At 46.1% G+C, this 15,830-nt stretch overlaps 1 protein-coding gene across 2 annotated transcripts in view; it reads left to right on the forward strand.

Moving 5' to 3' along the window:
- Positions 1–5,293, forward strand: part of CCND2 (cyclin D2) — a 28,189-nt gene extending 22,896 nt beyond the window's left edge. For both annotated transcript variants that reach the window (XM_081127616.1, XM_081127617.1), the window contains exon 5: positions 1,754–5,293. In XM_081127616.1, the coding sequence (XP_080983742.1) occupies positions 1,754–1,903 (150 nt within the window). In that variant the 3' untranslated portion in view covers positions 1,904–5,293. The remainder of the gene's footprint in view (positions 1–1,753) is intronic.
- Positions 5,294–15,830: the final 10,537 nt, after the last annotated feature.

Here is a 15,830-nt window from a genome sequence, read left to right on the forward strand (position 1 = left end):
GTCTCTTGGTCTCTAGTCCTTGACTCCTCAGCTTATTCAGGGTGGGATGGGGACTTCTGCAGCTGGGTTATGTGTGTCTTGGTTGACATTCAGTCCTCAGTGCCAGTCACAGTGCCCCATTCACCAATCTTCAGCAATTGCTAATACATAACTCATTTTAAGGAAGTCTAAAGCATTCTTTCAGATTCCTGGGCTGATTATCTATTGTTATTCATAATTAATAATTATCATTTATTGAACTGCCACTTAGCTCTTCATACATAGCATCTCAGTTGATCTTTACTCTATGAGTGTTTCATTATTCTTATTGTACAAGTGGGGAGCTGAGATCAGAGAAGTTAAATAACTTAGCTGCGGCCTGAAAGTGTGGTGGGAGGACAGCAAATACCCACCCTTCTTTCGGTTCTCCTTACATTCTGGGTGATATTTCATCTCTGCCCTTAGCACTTATCTGCAGTTGTTCCTACTCTTAATAAAAAGTTTGAAATGTGGAGTGGATGAGAGAGAGGGGAATGGAAATTTTGTTCCCAAGTAAACTCCCAACTTTATTTTGGAATGTAAAGGTAACCCCTATATGCTTGGCAAACAGTCACCTCTGTTCAGTGAAAAATCTCACAGTGGAAACAGACAAATGGCAAGCATATATGAAACTGGAAAGAACCAGGCAGATTCAATTTAACAGCCTGGCCTGTGTGGCTCAGTGGTTGAGTGTTGGCCTATGATCCAAGAGATCATAGTTTGATTTCCAGTCAGGGTACATGCCTGGGTTTCAGGCTCAATCCTCAGTAAGTGTGCAGAAGACAGCCGATCAGCAACTCTCTCATCATTGATGTTTCTATCTCTCTCCTCCTCTCCCTTCCTCTCTCTGAAATCAATAGACATATTTAAAAAAAATTTTTTTAATGTTTTCTGTATGTATATGATACACTGCTGAAGAAAGTGCAGAAAAGCAGCCTCACAGCACAGGGGTTGGAAATGTCCACTAAACAAGTTCTTCAGCTCACTCCCTACTTGTTAGTAGGAGCCAGTCTCTCCCAAGTGACAGACACCATGACTTGCCATTGCATTCCACGTCAGCCAGCTAACAGAAGCTTCTGTCTGGGGCAGACATTTGGAATTTTCCCTACCAAATATAGACTAATATCAGAGCAATCCTGCAAATTCTTGCTTATATCCAAATTGGACAGCACAAGTGTCCAGAATTTTGTAAACATTCTGTGTTGTATTTTTATGAGAGTTAAGGGAATGGTAAGTAAGCAGAACAACAGAATTTTTGTTTTTAAGCACTTGCACAGTGCATGTGGGAGCCAGTACAGTTGGGCCCATTCTTTTCCTATCCCTCGGGTGCTGTTTGTCTAGTACTCCAGTGCTGTCTGCAGTGCTGGCCTTCCCCTTTTCTCTGTCACCCCCCAACTTCTCCAAGCAGAAAGCATCGTGTGGCCCTTAGGTTACTGGGCACTGCATGCCCATCTGTGGCTCAGCATGTAGGCCAGTTCTTCTCAGATGCTCCTGTGCATACGCATCACCTGAGAGTCTGCATTTCTAACAGGCTCCCAGGTGGCGCTGCAGCATGGACTTGGAGTAATGAGGTTCCACGGCACCTCATGAACCCATCTCTTTACTTTAGATTAATTTCTACTAGAAAACTAGCATGGAATAATGGGAGGCTTGAACTGTGTGTGTTGTCTTCATCAAATGCTCTGTGCCCTGTTGACGTTGCTAACAGCTCTGTCCTGGCCCCTTCTCCTTCTAGGATTGCCTCAAAGCCTGCCAGGAGCAGATTGAGGAGGTGCTGCTCAGCAGCCTGCAGCAGTTCCAGCAGGCGCAGGGGGAAGGATCCAAGTCGGAGGATGAACTGGACCAAGCCAGCACCCCTACAGACGTGCGGGATATTGACCTGTGAGGATGTCAGTCGGGCCGCATGGGAGAGACGTGTTCACATCTGCTCTCTCCTTCTCTCTGGTTGTTTTGCTCTTTATGTTTTAGGATGAAACTTAAAAAAAAAAAAATTCTGCCCCCATCTAGATCATTGAAAAGTCTTTTAGAAATGAGAGAAAAAGGTCCTATATAACCAGAATGATTAAAAGCATTTGGTGCCTATTTGAAGTACAACAGAAGAGAATCCCTTGTGTATTCGAACAGTTATTGTTTGGTTATGTTAAAAGTAATAGTAAAACGCTTATAGGAAAACTGCAGAGTAGCTAGAGAAAATGTACGCCTGCAATATGGGACGAATTAGAGGAGGCTTTTTTTTTCATGTTATAAACTAGCACATGATACACCTCTACTAGGATAATTTCAAGGAACTGCATATGCCATTTATGGCGTGATTAGATTGCAAAGCCATGAGCTCGAGAAGGAATTAGAAACAAGGAGGGACATGGTGGGGAGGGAGGAGGCAGCAGTCTCTCAACGTGACTGAACCAATTTGGATGTAGAAGCACTTTTGGTCTCGACCACCTGTTACAAGTCCGGAGCATTGCTGGATCTCTAGTTGGGAACTCTTGCTGTCTACAGTAGCTGCTACCTAAAAAAGATGTTTTACTTTTCAGTTGGACACAGGTGATTAGATCCTGGGTTTTACGTTTTTTGACATCTTGCTTCTCCTTCCAAACATGGTTCATTGCACCCATCACCATATTTTGTCTAAAGGGGCAGTGTGGCTCTGGGCCATTACCAAAACTCATATGAAATGAAGGCAGATGGAGACCAGGGGTGGGTGGGATCTGGAGTGGAATCGTTCAATGCATAAAGAGAGTAATGTGACCTTGGCATCCCTTATTAGGAGAAAACTAATTTTTGGTGCTGATTGGCATGTCTGGTCCACAGTTTAGTGTTGTTATAAACCATTCCATTCGCAAAGCACTTTGAAAAACTTGTTCCTGAGGGATAGATGGGATGGTTTATGCAAATTATGCTGAACAGACTCCTCCCTTCTTTGGTGCCCTCCCCCCCTCCCCCGCCAGTCCTGGTATTGTTCGCTTCTGGATTCTGACATCCTCTGGTACATAGTTCTGGTGTCCCTACTAGGACTGAAGAGACACAACCCTTTCCGCTGACATTCCCATCACAACATTCCTCAGAAAAGCCTGAAAACAAAGATCTGTTATCATTTTGATGGCATGTAAGGATCTTAATTCCCACCTATATACTTCCCCTTTGGACATGGAAAGAAAAGTTATTGCTGGTGCAAAGACAGACAGCTGAACATCAGTGTGACATTGTGTTCCCTTTTCCGTTTTTTGTTAATTTCATTGCAAAGTTGTATTCAGTGTACTTGAAGTTTTTCCTCTCCACTTCTTAAACACATTCAGTTAGCAAAGAGGTTGGAGCAACAAGTTTTGGGGTTTTTGTTTTGTTTTGTTTTGGGTTTTTTTTTTGTTGCACAATTATAATTGACAGGTGATGAAGCTATTTGTTAAAATATTTGCCTTTTTTAAGTAAGAAGAAAAATCAGAACAGGGCTGCTTTGAAGAATTATACACAGATTCTGCCTTGTTTCATAGTATGAGGGGTTGAAGATGGTGAAAAATCTAAGGGTCTCTCTTTCATTTTATTGTTCATTTTTTTATTATTTTTTTTTTTTGCGCTGCTAAGAAGCTAAAATCATCCATCCTTATTCACATTAACAGTACCTAGCTGTAATGTTTTTCACAGTGTGCTGCTATTTTATAAACATTTTTATAATATATTATTTTACTGCTTAAACTCCAAGTCCCAAAGTAGATGGTTAAGATAAGAGTTCCTTGTACTGGAAAAGCCCTTCCATAGCTTTTCTTCTAGTAGCGTATTCACAGTTGGTTGTTTTTTTTTCCTTTTCGGTTTTTTTTTTTCTCTCTGATCACATTCTTGTAAGACAGAGTGTTCTTTACCTCAGGTTTACTGGACAAAATCAGTAGCTACAAAAGAAAGCGATTCACAGTTTTGTTTTCATAATACCTCACAGCCATACAGTTTCTGCGTGGGAGCCCGTGAGTGCGGGGGAAGAGGGCGGGGCGAGGCTGCAGGCCTCCCCCCTGGCAGGCGAGTGGGTTTGGCCCCGGGTCTCACACCCAGGGACCTTTTCAGTCGTGAAGGTCATCGGGCTTCCATTTTGACTCTGGTATCCTCCTCATGATGGAAAAAATACAATTGAACCAAGGGATTTCCCTCCCCCCGCAGCAGACATTCAGCACAGACATTTACACAGTGGGCAAGAAGTTACTGCACTTAGGTATCAGGAGACAGGCTGAGAATTCCAGCAGGCTACTTGGAGACCCTCATCTTACAGCCCTTTCCAAAGCAGGGCTTTCGTCGCTAGGGTCCTCTCATCTTGCAAGGACCTTTCCCTTTCTGTCCTTCCCTGACGCCAGCATCCCCAGTTCACAGTGATGACAGAGGTTTTTCTAGGTCTGAGTCTGCAGCGCGCAGTGCTGCGGGGATGCGTTCCTCCACTTGTCTCTGACGGGGGCGGCAAGGCCAGGTCCTTGGCTAAGCAGCACTCAGTGTTTTCTAGGCTTAAATCGCATTGAATTGGCATGATTGGAAAAAATAGGTCAGATGATTACTGGATGGTAGTTGAAGGGAGATGGTGAGGCTGCTGCTTTCCAGAGATGCGAGTCCCGATGAGCGAGACTCTCGCAGGGTGTTTAGGAGGGTTCAGGACTTGGTGAGTTAGTATAACCCTAAATTCTAGGGAGTTTCTGGTGGGGTACCGGGTGGTGAATGCTGAAGTTCTGGAGAGGAAGGCTGAGCAGGCGGTCTTTTATCAAGAGCCCACTTTGCACGGGACACTCTTCTGGGCCCTGAGGGGTTCCCTAGAACAGAAGGAGGTGTGGTCCCCAGAGCTCTTGGGTGTCTTGGAGCCTAAAGACAAATTGAGGTACAAATTATTCCATAGTGACCCACCAGCCCTTAAGCTCAGATGGGAGAAGCAGCAGGTGAGAGAACCTGACGAGGAAGGAAACAGGCCAACAGGCTCCCGGCAGCCTGTAGCTTTCCACTTCTCCTGAAGCCCCCGGATGCCACCGGGGCCTTCTAGCCTTTTCTAGTTCCTGTCCTGCGGCCTCGTGTGCTAGGTGTGAGGCTGCTGATGGGGAAGGTGCTAGGTTGTCTGGCTTTTCCTGACTTTCCTCTCCTTTAAACAAAAGAAGGAACTCTGATTGTTTAAGTGGCCGATACCCTCTCCTTGGATCTTGGTTTGCCCGGTAGGAGATTTTGTCTCGGAGAAGCTCAGTTCTCGTGATTTATTTTTTTTTCACTTCCTGCTCAAGGGGTTCCAAACCTGTTCTGATCTTTTTCTACCTTTAAACAATAACAAAAAAATCTCTACTTCCTCCTCTCTGTTTTTGTTTTTCTCCATCAGTGGGGCCTAAGTTGGTCCCCTAGCCTGCCAAATTTTGTTCCTTCCCCTATTTTGGCCAAATCCTAGTGGGGAAAATCCTAGTATGCCAAAAATATATGCTAAGCATAATTTAATTCTGTGCGGGTTCATATCAGCTAAGAAGCCTGTAGGTGGAAGCAGGGGATGGATCCCCCAGCAGAAGGTGTCCCACGTACTGAGGGAGCAGCTCCTCAGAGAACGGGCTGCTCTTAGAGGAGTCTATGCTGGAACTGCCCCAGGACCCCGCAGAAGGGCTCCCCACGTCTTCCAGCCAGGTCCTCCTTGGTCTATTGTGCTTTGTACAAGAGGCTCAGTTCTGCCTCCTATCATCTTGACCAGGGGCACGCATGGCTCGGAAACCCGCAGGGGCGTAAGTGGCATGGCCGGGGGAGGAAGCAACCCTGACTGCATTACCCTGACTGCAAACCCCTCGCTAGCAGGGTGGGCTTTGCTTCTGAGGGAGCTTTGGCTTTCCTGCAGTCCAGCCCCTTTAGGGCCTCTCCACACTGCCCTGGGAGCTCTGGGACGGACAGGTTAAGACTATTAGGCAGGATTGGATGACTTCTGAAAGAGGGCAGGGGAATTTTCTCTCCATGGGCCCAAGGGGGCAGGGCTGGGAGAAGAAATAGACTTGCACCTTATGTCATGTAAATAATGATTTTCTAGTTCAAGAAGATGATATGGGTAGTGTGGGAATGGGAGGTAGGGATGGGGAGGAAGTCTGAGTAAGCCAGTGGGCTTCTAAGCCAAAAGGATTCCTTTTGTTTATCTTTGAGACAGTCCAACCCTGAGAATAGCTTTAAAAGGGAAATTAATGCTGAGACAGTAAAGTCCCCTTAAGCCAACAAACTAGCTATAGAATGAGTGCAGGCTTCTACTGGTGTGGGCTTGGACCAGTTTTCAAGAGCCGCTCATGCCATTTGTCCATTTGTACAAAATAGGGCAGGAAGACTCGAGGATGTTAATAACTTCCTCACGCCATGTGGCTTTTCATGATTCTAGACTCTAAACCCAGAACATCATTCAGCCTACATTTCTCAGAACTATTCTCCTACGTTTGTGTGTCTCTACTTTAGGCTTGGCTGGGCTATCAGATCCGATTCTTGGCTCAGGTTCCAAGAAGCCATCAGCAAATGTATCCATGCATGCTGTAGCCGCATCATTTATTCCTTTGCCTGCAGCCTACTTTGGGGAAAAAAGTGCCTTACTGAGTGTAGCCATTATAGTATCCAATGTATTTTAACAGGTGCCTGTCCTTTAAAAAAAAAAAAAAAAAAAAAAAGGTGGGTTTTTTGGGTTTTCTTTTTGTTGTTGGTTTTTTTTTTTAAATGGGTTTCAGTTCTTATTGCTGGCCAACTCTTAAATCACCAGCAAACCACCGGGCCATTGGATTTTTTCCATTATGTTCATTACCCTTGTATCATGTACCTCAGATCTCTCTCTCAGTTACAGTTTCTTGTCTTGGACTTCTTTTATTATTATTATAACTTTTTTTTTGCTTTAAACGAGTGTGATGCCATATCGAGTCAATGTAATTCTCTCACAATGTACTCTATAAGAGGTGTGGGTGTTTATTTGGTCGGGATGCTAGCAAGTGCTAAAGTAGCATGATCAGTATGAAAAGGTTTTTAGGAAGCTTGGAAAATGTTTTATTGGTTATGATGGTGACATGGTATAGTCAGCTGCCTTTGAAGAGGTCCTATCTGTTCGGTGTTAAGTGATTTTAAGAAATAGTAACCTGTTGTTCTGACTAGCTTAAAGATGGATTTGGAAATGGTTTTGGATGCGATTAGGTAATGCTATTTGGACAATAAACTCACCTTGACCTAAATCCTCTGGCCATTTTGACTTATTTATAAACCAGAACTTCCCACAAAGGAATACACCTTCCTCGTGTCAGAACTCCATTGGCAACAATCGGTAGTGATGTAGAATACAAATCCTAACCTGGAAGGTAACCTACGTGTGCATCTGTGCTATCAAATCCAAGTAATTGATGACATTTTGTTCTCCCTTTTGTTACCCATGCTACCATTTTATAAACTAGAAGCCTCAGCCCATCTTCATGAGGTGTGTAAATCACTATATATCATGATGCTGGTCCCAGTTATTGCCAGCTACTCGCTCTTGGCTGTGTGTGAGCGTTTTCTGTCTTGGGAGGTGCCAGCAGGCCTTGGTGCTATCTCCACATCTGGGGGTTCCCTGAGAGCCCCACCCCTGCAGCACTCCTGGTTCCCATCTGACTCCTGACCTCTGTATCCCTCCCTGCCCTTGGTGGAGAGGCGGGGAAGGGGGTGAATTGCCAGGCCCTGGTCCCAGCAGCTCCTGGACCTCAAGTCCTCAGACCAGCTTCCTTTCCAGGAGTGATGGGTAATGCAAAAGGCGGTGGCTTAATCACCATTTTGATGTTACTCTAAAAACTTTTCTCTGTAGTTCTCTCAGTCACTGAAAGCTGTTTTCCGGCTTAATAATGATCAAGCTGTCAGCAGTAAGATCAGTGCTGCTTACTGGGAACAGCTGGGTTAAGACAGTCCCTGTTCATCTCAAATAACCACACCTAATAGGATTTTTAATCCTACAAGGACTCTAAAAGTTCCCCTCTGTCTCCGTCCCCTACTTACATCACTGTTCTTGCAGACAAGCAGGGATAAGTTTTCTGGGGAGTTTCTGCCTAGTGGAGTCTGCTGGGCCTCCAGGAAGTTTCCCAGGTTGTCACTCTTACCCATCTTCGGAATTCCCTCTGCGCGACCCCTCTGCCTCCTCCCCCGTCGGCTTGCCCTGCACTGTTGGGGCTGTGCCTGTTAATAACACTACACGCCTTTCAGATGCCGTCCTGACACCAGGGGTGCCTCCCATTCAGGGCTGTGGATGTTCACTGGTGGGAAGAACAGACAAAGCAGGCACTCCCCTCCCCACAGTGGGCTCGTGATACACCTCACGGCCCCTTTACAAGCGCGCTCAGACCCATTTCATCTTACAAGTGCACAGTCTCAAATTTGAGACCAAAGTGCCCCTTCTGAAAGTGGAAATCAGCAACGGAGTGAAGACCTAGAAACCCAAGGTCTTTTGTTTGTGTTCTACTGAGTGTTTGTATTTCTAACAATTTTCCAGAGATCTGGAACTTTTTGTTCAGTACACAGAGCTAACACCAAAACAAAACGTTTCATTTGGCTTAGTAATAGTCTCAACATACTGTCATGAAGCAAGTATTCCAAGCTGATTATTACACAAGATTATTGCCGCCCTGATCTTACAGCAGTAACAATGGTAGAAAAATACTGGTGACTGGGCTTGAGGGTTCAGTGTCTAGGAAAGGAAAGCTGAGCGTCCATAGCTAAAGCGTGTGTGCAATGCGTACGTGGGGCCTCAAGGAAAAACCGAAAACAAAACTAATGCCCCATGGTTTAAGGAACTTTCCACGGGGAGACAAAACCCAGGCCCACGAGACTGCACAGAGGCATAACCCCAAGTGCTAATGCCTGCGGAGTAAGGTGTTGCCCAATGTGGGAGGGGTGCTTTCTGAGGATCTGGGACAGGTGTCATCAAGCAAATAGGCTTTAGTAAGACACTTCTGCTAAGTTGCAGCATGGTTTGTAAACCGTAGAAACAAAGTTTGACCTTTTCTAAGAATAGAGGGATGAAAAGTGATCTTAAAATTGAAGAAAAAAATATTAAAATAACTTGACAAGCACACACAAAATAATGGATTTTAACACTATAAACACAGATGTTACCCTCATGAAACAGGATAAACTCCACCACAAACACTGATTTGGGATTCCCACCTGCCTAATTTCTCCTGAGGCTTACAGAAATGAGGCTGGAGGTTTCAAGATGATGACTCCACTCATAACTTTTATATTTCCCACTCTGGGCCGGCCTTTGGGCTCTGGGCTCTGGGGGCCTCTCCCGGAATGGAGGGGCAGAATCTATCAGCTCTGACCACAGACTTAGTCCAGCAGGACTGGGCGGCCTAAGAAAACAGCGAGACAGAGCCCGGCTGATTTCCCTCTGACCCTACCTCGGTATCCCACTGCAGCTTTGAGTGCAAGCTTATCCAAAACACACTTCCATTTCATCTGATTTGCTTTGCCTCTGGGTTTTACTTGTCACCCTGGTCCTACCCCCACCCTCTGGCCTCTGCAGGACTCAACTTGGAGGTCTAAACATAGGGCACTTCCTGAAAAGTCCACTAGGTGACACCAGTGCCACAGACAACGTGAGCCAGTGCAGCCTGCGTCCCCTGCCCAAAACCATGCACCTCTCTCTAGCCGACCAGCAGCACCAGCAGTCCCCTCGCCTGCTTCTCAGCACTGCCACAGTCTGACTCCACCTGGGAGTGGCTGGTGTGCTTCATGACGGCTTCCGATTCTTGAGGTGGCCTGCTACAGACCAATTCCAGCCTGTAGATGTATTTAGTTTGACTCACACCGTGATTTAAATTGCTTTGGACTTGCTTGCTAATATGAGAGCTTTCACATGCAAGTCAGGATTTTAACTACTTGGGAAATCTATGCTCTGGCCACAACAGGCCTGAGAGGCAGTAGGGGCTATAGCTGAGGACCCTGCACTCTGCCACTCCCCTCCCCGGCACCCACCAAACCTGCTTCACTCATTGACATCACCTAACTGTCCCCTAATGAGTTTGTAGCTCTGCAGCCTAAACTGTGTCTGTCTCACCTCTCTGGCTATGAAGTTGGACTCCTGTGAGCCTCAGGTGGAGCAAAAAGGCCCGAGACCCTCCCTCGGCTTTTCTACCCCAGATAAAAAAGACCTGCACTCCCTATTAGGCTTCGTAATCCCCTTTATCTCTTTATGGGTTTTTAGTTGGTGCTGGGCCAGATTTTTGAAATTCCTTTGAGACCAGGTGAGTTGTCAGCCCACCCTGAGGTCACCAGGTGGGCTGGGTTAAAGGTCAGTTTTTTTCTCTGCTATTTGCTTGGTTTTGCAGTCATTTGTTTTTAGTTCTCAAGGCACTTTAATGAGCCCATGAGAAGACAAAGCTGTGAGATTCTTGAATCTGTTGAAAAAGTACAAATGCCCTGGCTACGCTTCAATGATCCCATCCATCAATAAGGATGACTTTTCATCACCCCTTTTCCACGTGGGCTCCTGGGCTCTGCTCTTCATTCGGCAGAGGAGGGCTGGTTGTATGCCAGGCACTCTGCACCAAACACCTCATTCAACAAATGGTTCTTCGGCGCCTGCTTTTCCAGGCACTCCTTGATCTCTGTCTCTAATGATAGAAACAGACAAGTCACAGACAACTGCTACTTAACGTGGTGGTAAAGAACACAGGGCTCCGGCAGACTGCTGCCCTGGAATCCTAGGCACATTACTCAGCCCCTCAGTGACTTGTTTCCTTCATCTGTGAAATGGGGTGACACAGCAGCACCTCCTGGGTTCATTCATTTTAGCACTTCCAGGGTACCTGGCACATAGCGGAAGCTTGATAAATGTTATCTGTCCTCAAGGCTAAAGCAGACTGCCGGAGGGGCACCCAATTCAGTCTTTTTAAAAGTTAATTCTACAGCCTGGCCGGGCGTGGCTCAGCGGTTGAGTGTCGACCTAGGATACAGGCGGTTGGGGTTCGATTCCCGGTCAGGGCACACGCCGGGTTGCGGGCTTGATCAATGACTCTCTCATCATTGATGTTTCTGTCTCTCTCTCTCCCTCTCCTTTCCTCTCTCTGAAATCAATAAAGATATATATTTTTTAAAAAGTTAATTTTACAGACAAGGACCAATCCTTTAGCTACTCAATACGTACTGCCAGCTTGGGCACTGAGATGAGAAGTGCACTTTGTAGTGTGAAAAGAGCTTTCCACAAGCATTTCATGGAATCCTCACAACCCCCTGGGAACTGGATTCCTCATTTTGTAGCTGAGTAAACTGAGGGTTACACTGCTCGCAGCAAGAAGTGAGGCTGGGACTGGAACCCAAGTGTGGCTGACTTCAAATAGTACCCATCTTCTACCACACAGGCTGCTTTATATGTTTCTATCTTGCTTACTGAGAATTGAGCTGGAAGAGTGAGATGTTCAGCTGAGGTGGGGGTGAGCTGTATGTTGAAATCATCGAAAAATGGACTGTCACCTTCAATGTACACAAAGCCCAAGAAGAAAGAAAAGGGTCTTACAATCTGTTAGACATGAGCAGAGCAAGGAACGATGGGCCAGGTACAGAGACTCACAAGGGCAGAAAGCCCCGGATGCCTAACAAGGGGCAAAACTGGGAAAACAAGAACCTTGTCCCCAGGGTAAACTGTCCTCCCCCAGAATATCACAGGTCATGCAGTTTAGACCCCTTAAGCATTTCCTCCCTAAAAAAAACCTTTAGGCCTCAGTTGTATTTCAGCTCCAGGCCCAGGAAAGCAGCAAAACCAAACAAGTGACACCTGTGGCTGCCTCCGGACCAGATACATTGACAAATGATCCCCTGCCCTGGCACCAACAAGTCAGGGTAGACCTCGACCCTGAAAGAGCACACCTGGAGAGCTGATGAATATCCTATTGGGACACTGCCCTGAGACCTCCCCTAAGATTTCCTCCTGCAGGAGAGAGAGAAACAGGCTCAGGGCAAAGGACTCAGCGCCTAGCTCTCCACTAGGCTGAGCACAGGAGCCCCATCTCCATCCCTCCAAAGGGACCCCAGGACACTTGCACCGAGGGGAGCAGTGGGCGGCGGCAGCTCATCCTGGGCTAATCCCCTGAACCTGTCTCCAAGGCCCGCTTCTCTCTCTGACTCCTCAGTGAGCCAAAGCAGCCCAGCCTAGGTTCTCCTATTGTTCTCCTGTGCTCTTCCTTGTTTCACTGTCCTAAGTATATTTTGCTGCCATTGTGGACCCAATGCTCTTTGACTCACTGCTGTGTAGCCCTTCCCTTTGGATAGCCCCATCCCCCACCCCCTTTTCCTTAAATAAATTCAGTTTCTCTTTATTCGCTGCCTGAGAGGCTATGTAGCCTGCAGGCGCACCACCACCTCAGCCTCTCACAGTTGGAGGAGAAGCTTGTTGGGGATTTATAGTCTGGAAGTAGCGTTTCCTTTCCCGGCATTTTGGCCTTGCTTCTTGATTATTCACAGTAATTCTGTTCAGTTTTCTCCCAGGACATGTGGCTTATAAATGGTAGATACTATGGTTCTGAGCCCAGAACTCACATGTGCAGGAATGTAACTGTCTTCCCCGAAAGCTCCTTTTGAGAAGAAGAATCTGACTCCCAGGCCATTAAGCATGGACTCTCTCCTCCCCAGGTTTGCATTCTAGTTTGGGGTCACCTAGCCACAGCGCTCAGGGTGGGATGGAGGGGCTGGAGCAGGCCTCCAGCTCAAGCCTGCAGAGCCTCTTCAGGATCAACAATTTTTGCATACTGACATTAAGTAAATACTTAAATTCTTTTGATCGATATTTGCTGTCAGTAAAAAATTTAAAGTGGGTGAGCGTTGGCCATTCCCTCACAACTTGGTTATCAACTTATAGGGTGGGGCAAAAGTAGGTTTACAGTTGTTTGTGTGGAAAACAGTACAAGGAAATCCTCTGTGTTTTGCATACTCACAACTGTAAACCTACTTTTGGCTGAGACTGAATTTTGCAGAACATCCAAAATTTAGCAAACCAAAGGGCAGATCCAAAACAGTTCACACCTTCTGGCCCCTAGTGTGTGACACCCCAGGGCTCTGTCTCAACCACCACCAGCTTGTATGAAAGAATCACTTCTCCAGGCAGATATTTTAAAGGTAGGATTCTCTTTCTTTAGAGTCAGCAACAAGATTGCAGAAGGCCTCCTGATCCTGTGGTTGGAGGAAGGGCTGTTAAAGTGACAGGCTCAACAAGGTCCTGAGCCTGCAGGCCAGTCTCCCTAGATTCTTCACCCTGCCCACTCAGGGTGACCAGTGTCTCCACAATGTCTAAGTAAGCCAATGCACCTGTCTCGATTTCAGGGAGGCCCGTGTCTCTCTTGCATCGTGATAGTAGACAGGCTGCTGTTTTCACCAACACAATTTCATTTCTGAAATTTAGCATACGAATTAGCAAAGCATTCATTATCAAACAAGAGGCAGATACAGAAGTTCTTGTGGACTCTGGTTCTCCCGTTTAGGAGAACATCCTTAGATTGTACATTCTTGATTAGAATATGTTATGGACTAAGTGTGTCCCCCCAAAATTCATATGTTGAAACCTAATCTCAATGAGATGGTATTTGGAGGTGGGGCCTTTGGGAGGTGATTAGGTCATGAGGATAAAGCCCTCATGAGTGGGATTAGTGCCCTAATAAGAAGCCAGAGAGCCAGCTTGCTCTTTCTGCAGCCTGGAAGAGGGCTCTCACCAGAACTGGACCATGCTGGCAGCCTGATCTTGACTTCCAGCCTCCAGGACTGTGAGAAATAAACGTCTGTTGTCTAAGCCACGCAGTCTGTGGTATTCTGTTATAGCAGCCTGCGCTGACTAAGATAATACTTGTAGCATCGGGGGTATAGCTTACCTAAATCACCCACTTTGGCTGCATATTCTGAAATCGTTTTTTAAAAATCACAAACATTGTAACTGTGGCTTTCTGGACATTTTGCTCTTAGGTGCAAAAGACAGATTGTGCTGCTCCCACACCATGCTGGGGCTTGGAGCCAAAAGGTTGTCTAAGGCCCTGTCTAGCACGCTGCACAGCCACTTCTCCGGGATCTCGCCACCTCAGAACTCCATGTGGGGAAAGGGCATGGGTTTTGATTTCCTCTCAAACCCCAACATATGCCACTTAAAAAAAAAATCACATTTCTAGTTTGTCCCTCCTGCGCAGGGACCCACCAACATCCAGGCTCGTATCTATTCTCCAACACCCCTCCCCTGCTCAGTCCGGGGGACAGGGAGCCTTGCTCTTCTCATCACATTCTCTGAAGCCCTTTACATCAAGATTCTTTTCATTACCTTCCAAGGAGAGATATTCTTTTCCTTGGCTCTTTTGTCACCTTCCCTTCCCTGAAAAATGGGACACAGGATAAAGGGCCAAAACAACAAGGGGAGATACTGGAGGAAAAACATTGATTGCTATTTCAAAATATGTCATTCTGCAGCAGATGTGATCTCCTGAGGCCCTTCGAGGGTTCGTGCCATTCTCAGTTTAGCGTCACCCAGCCATGGAGAAGTTAAAGTGATAAGAAAACGAGCTTCCACAGGTTTCCATTCATGGCTCACTTCAGTGAGCCTCTGGACGTCTGGGTTAATGCTTTCCTGGGATGTCTTGATGCTTCAGACGTTTTAGTAGCAATCGCTCATATTTCCCACACGTCTCTGTAAAATCAAAGTGAAGGGACTACGGAAGATTTGCTTTGATACGACACTTCCTACCACCTTACTTCTTTATACCCCGAGTCTTTTCCAGAACCAGGGCCAGGGAATCAGGATTTTAGGGCCCAAACATCTTCTCTTTTCCTTAGCATTCTGTCAGAGCTGTGGCCAAAGCAAGAGTCTTGGCCTTCCCAAATAATACCCCAGTGCTTGCTACCTGCCTGGAGTATTGCTGACTCTATCATATATTTATATATTTCATATAAATTGTCATGAATGTCGTGACAGGGAGGGTCAGGATGCTGTGGCAGAGAGTTTCATTTAAGCAGGAAGATCTGGGTTTGAACCCCAGAGTTACCACGTACTAGCTATAGGAGTGCTGCGCCTCTGCTTGGTCTTTTATAAAATACAAAACCTCACTGGATTGCTAGAGCATTAAATGAGGTAGTCTATGCAAAGTGCCTAATACATAGGAAGCTTCAACAAGAATTCATGCAAACACACCAAATACCATGTTAATTATTTTTAAAGGAGTTATATATGCAAATGTTAACTTCCCCAAAAGGCAGAGGTAGAGGGGGATATTGTTTTTCTGTGGATCCTGAAGGAGGAAATGACTCTTGATCCCATAAAAGTAAAACCATAAGCATTTACAACTTTCCTAGTATCCCCTTAGTGCTTCAGCCATTCTTCCAAAGAGCAATGAACTTGGGCTTGGGGAGAAATCTTTTTCCCCACTAAGTGACAGACCAAAAGGCAAGGCATGAAAAGGGATTAGTGGGTGCATGTATTCAAATAAAGGGGAGTTCCCCAGAAGCATGTCAGGCCTAGAAGGCATCCTTCGACTGTCCATCAGCAGAAAAGCTGTTTGACTGGCAGATATGATTTTTTGGAACCAGCAATAATGGGGAACTATGGGTGACAGATGTCAGATGTTGGCAGGGCAGCTGCCAAAACAAATCTCCTCCCACCTTCAGACATCAAGCTGATGGAAGACTGGGCACAGTTGGCCTGGCAGCCCCTTCTCTCTTGGATCACTGGTCACATTATTATTTTTCAGTTGCTGGACAAAGCAGATGGTTTACCATGTATTTGTGATGTTCTGTTGGCCGAGAAATTCTGTTCCTCCATCAGGGTACAGCATATAATCAATCATGACAGTGGGTGGCGCAAGAAAATCCCTCTAGTAAAA

This window comes from Miniopterus schreibersii (genome assembly GCF_964146895.1).
Source record: "Miniopterus schreibersii genome assembly, chromosome: 2".
NCBI lineage: Eukaryota > Metazoa > Chordata > Mammalia > Chiroptera > Miniopteridae > Miniopterus > Miniopterus schreibersii.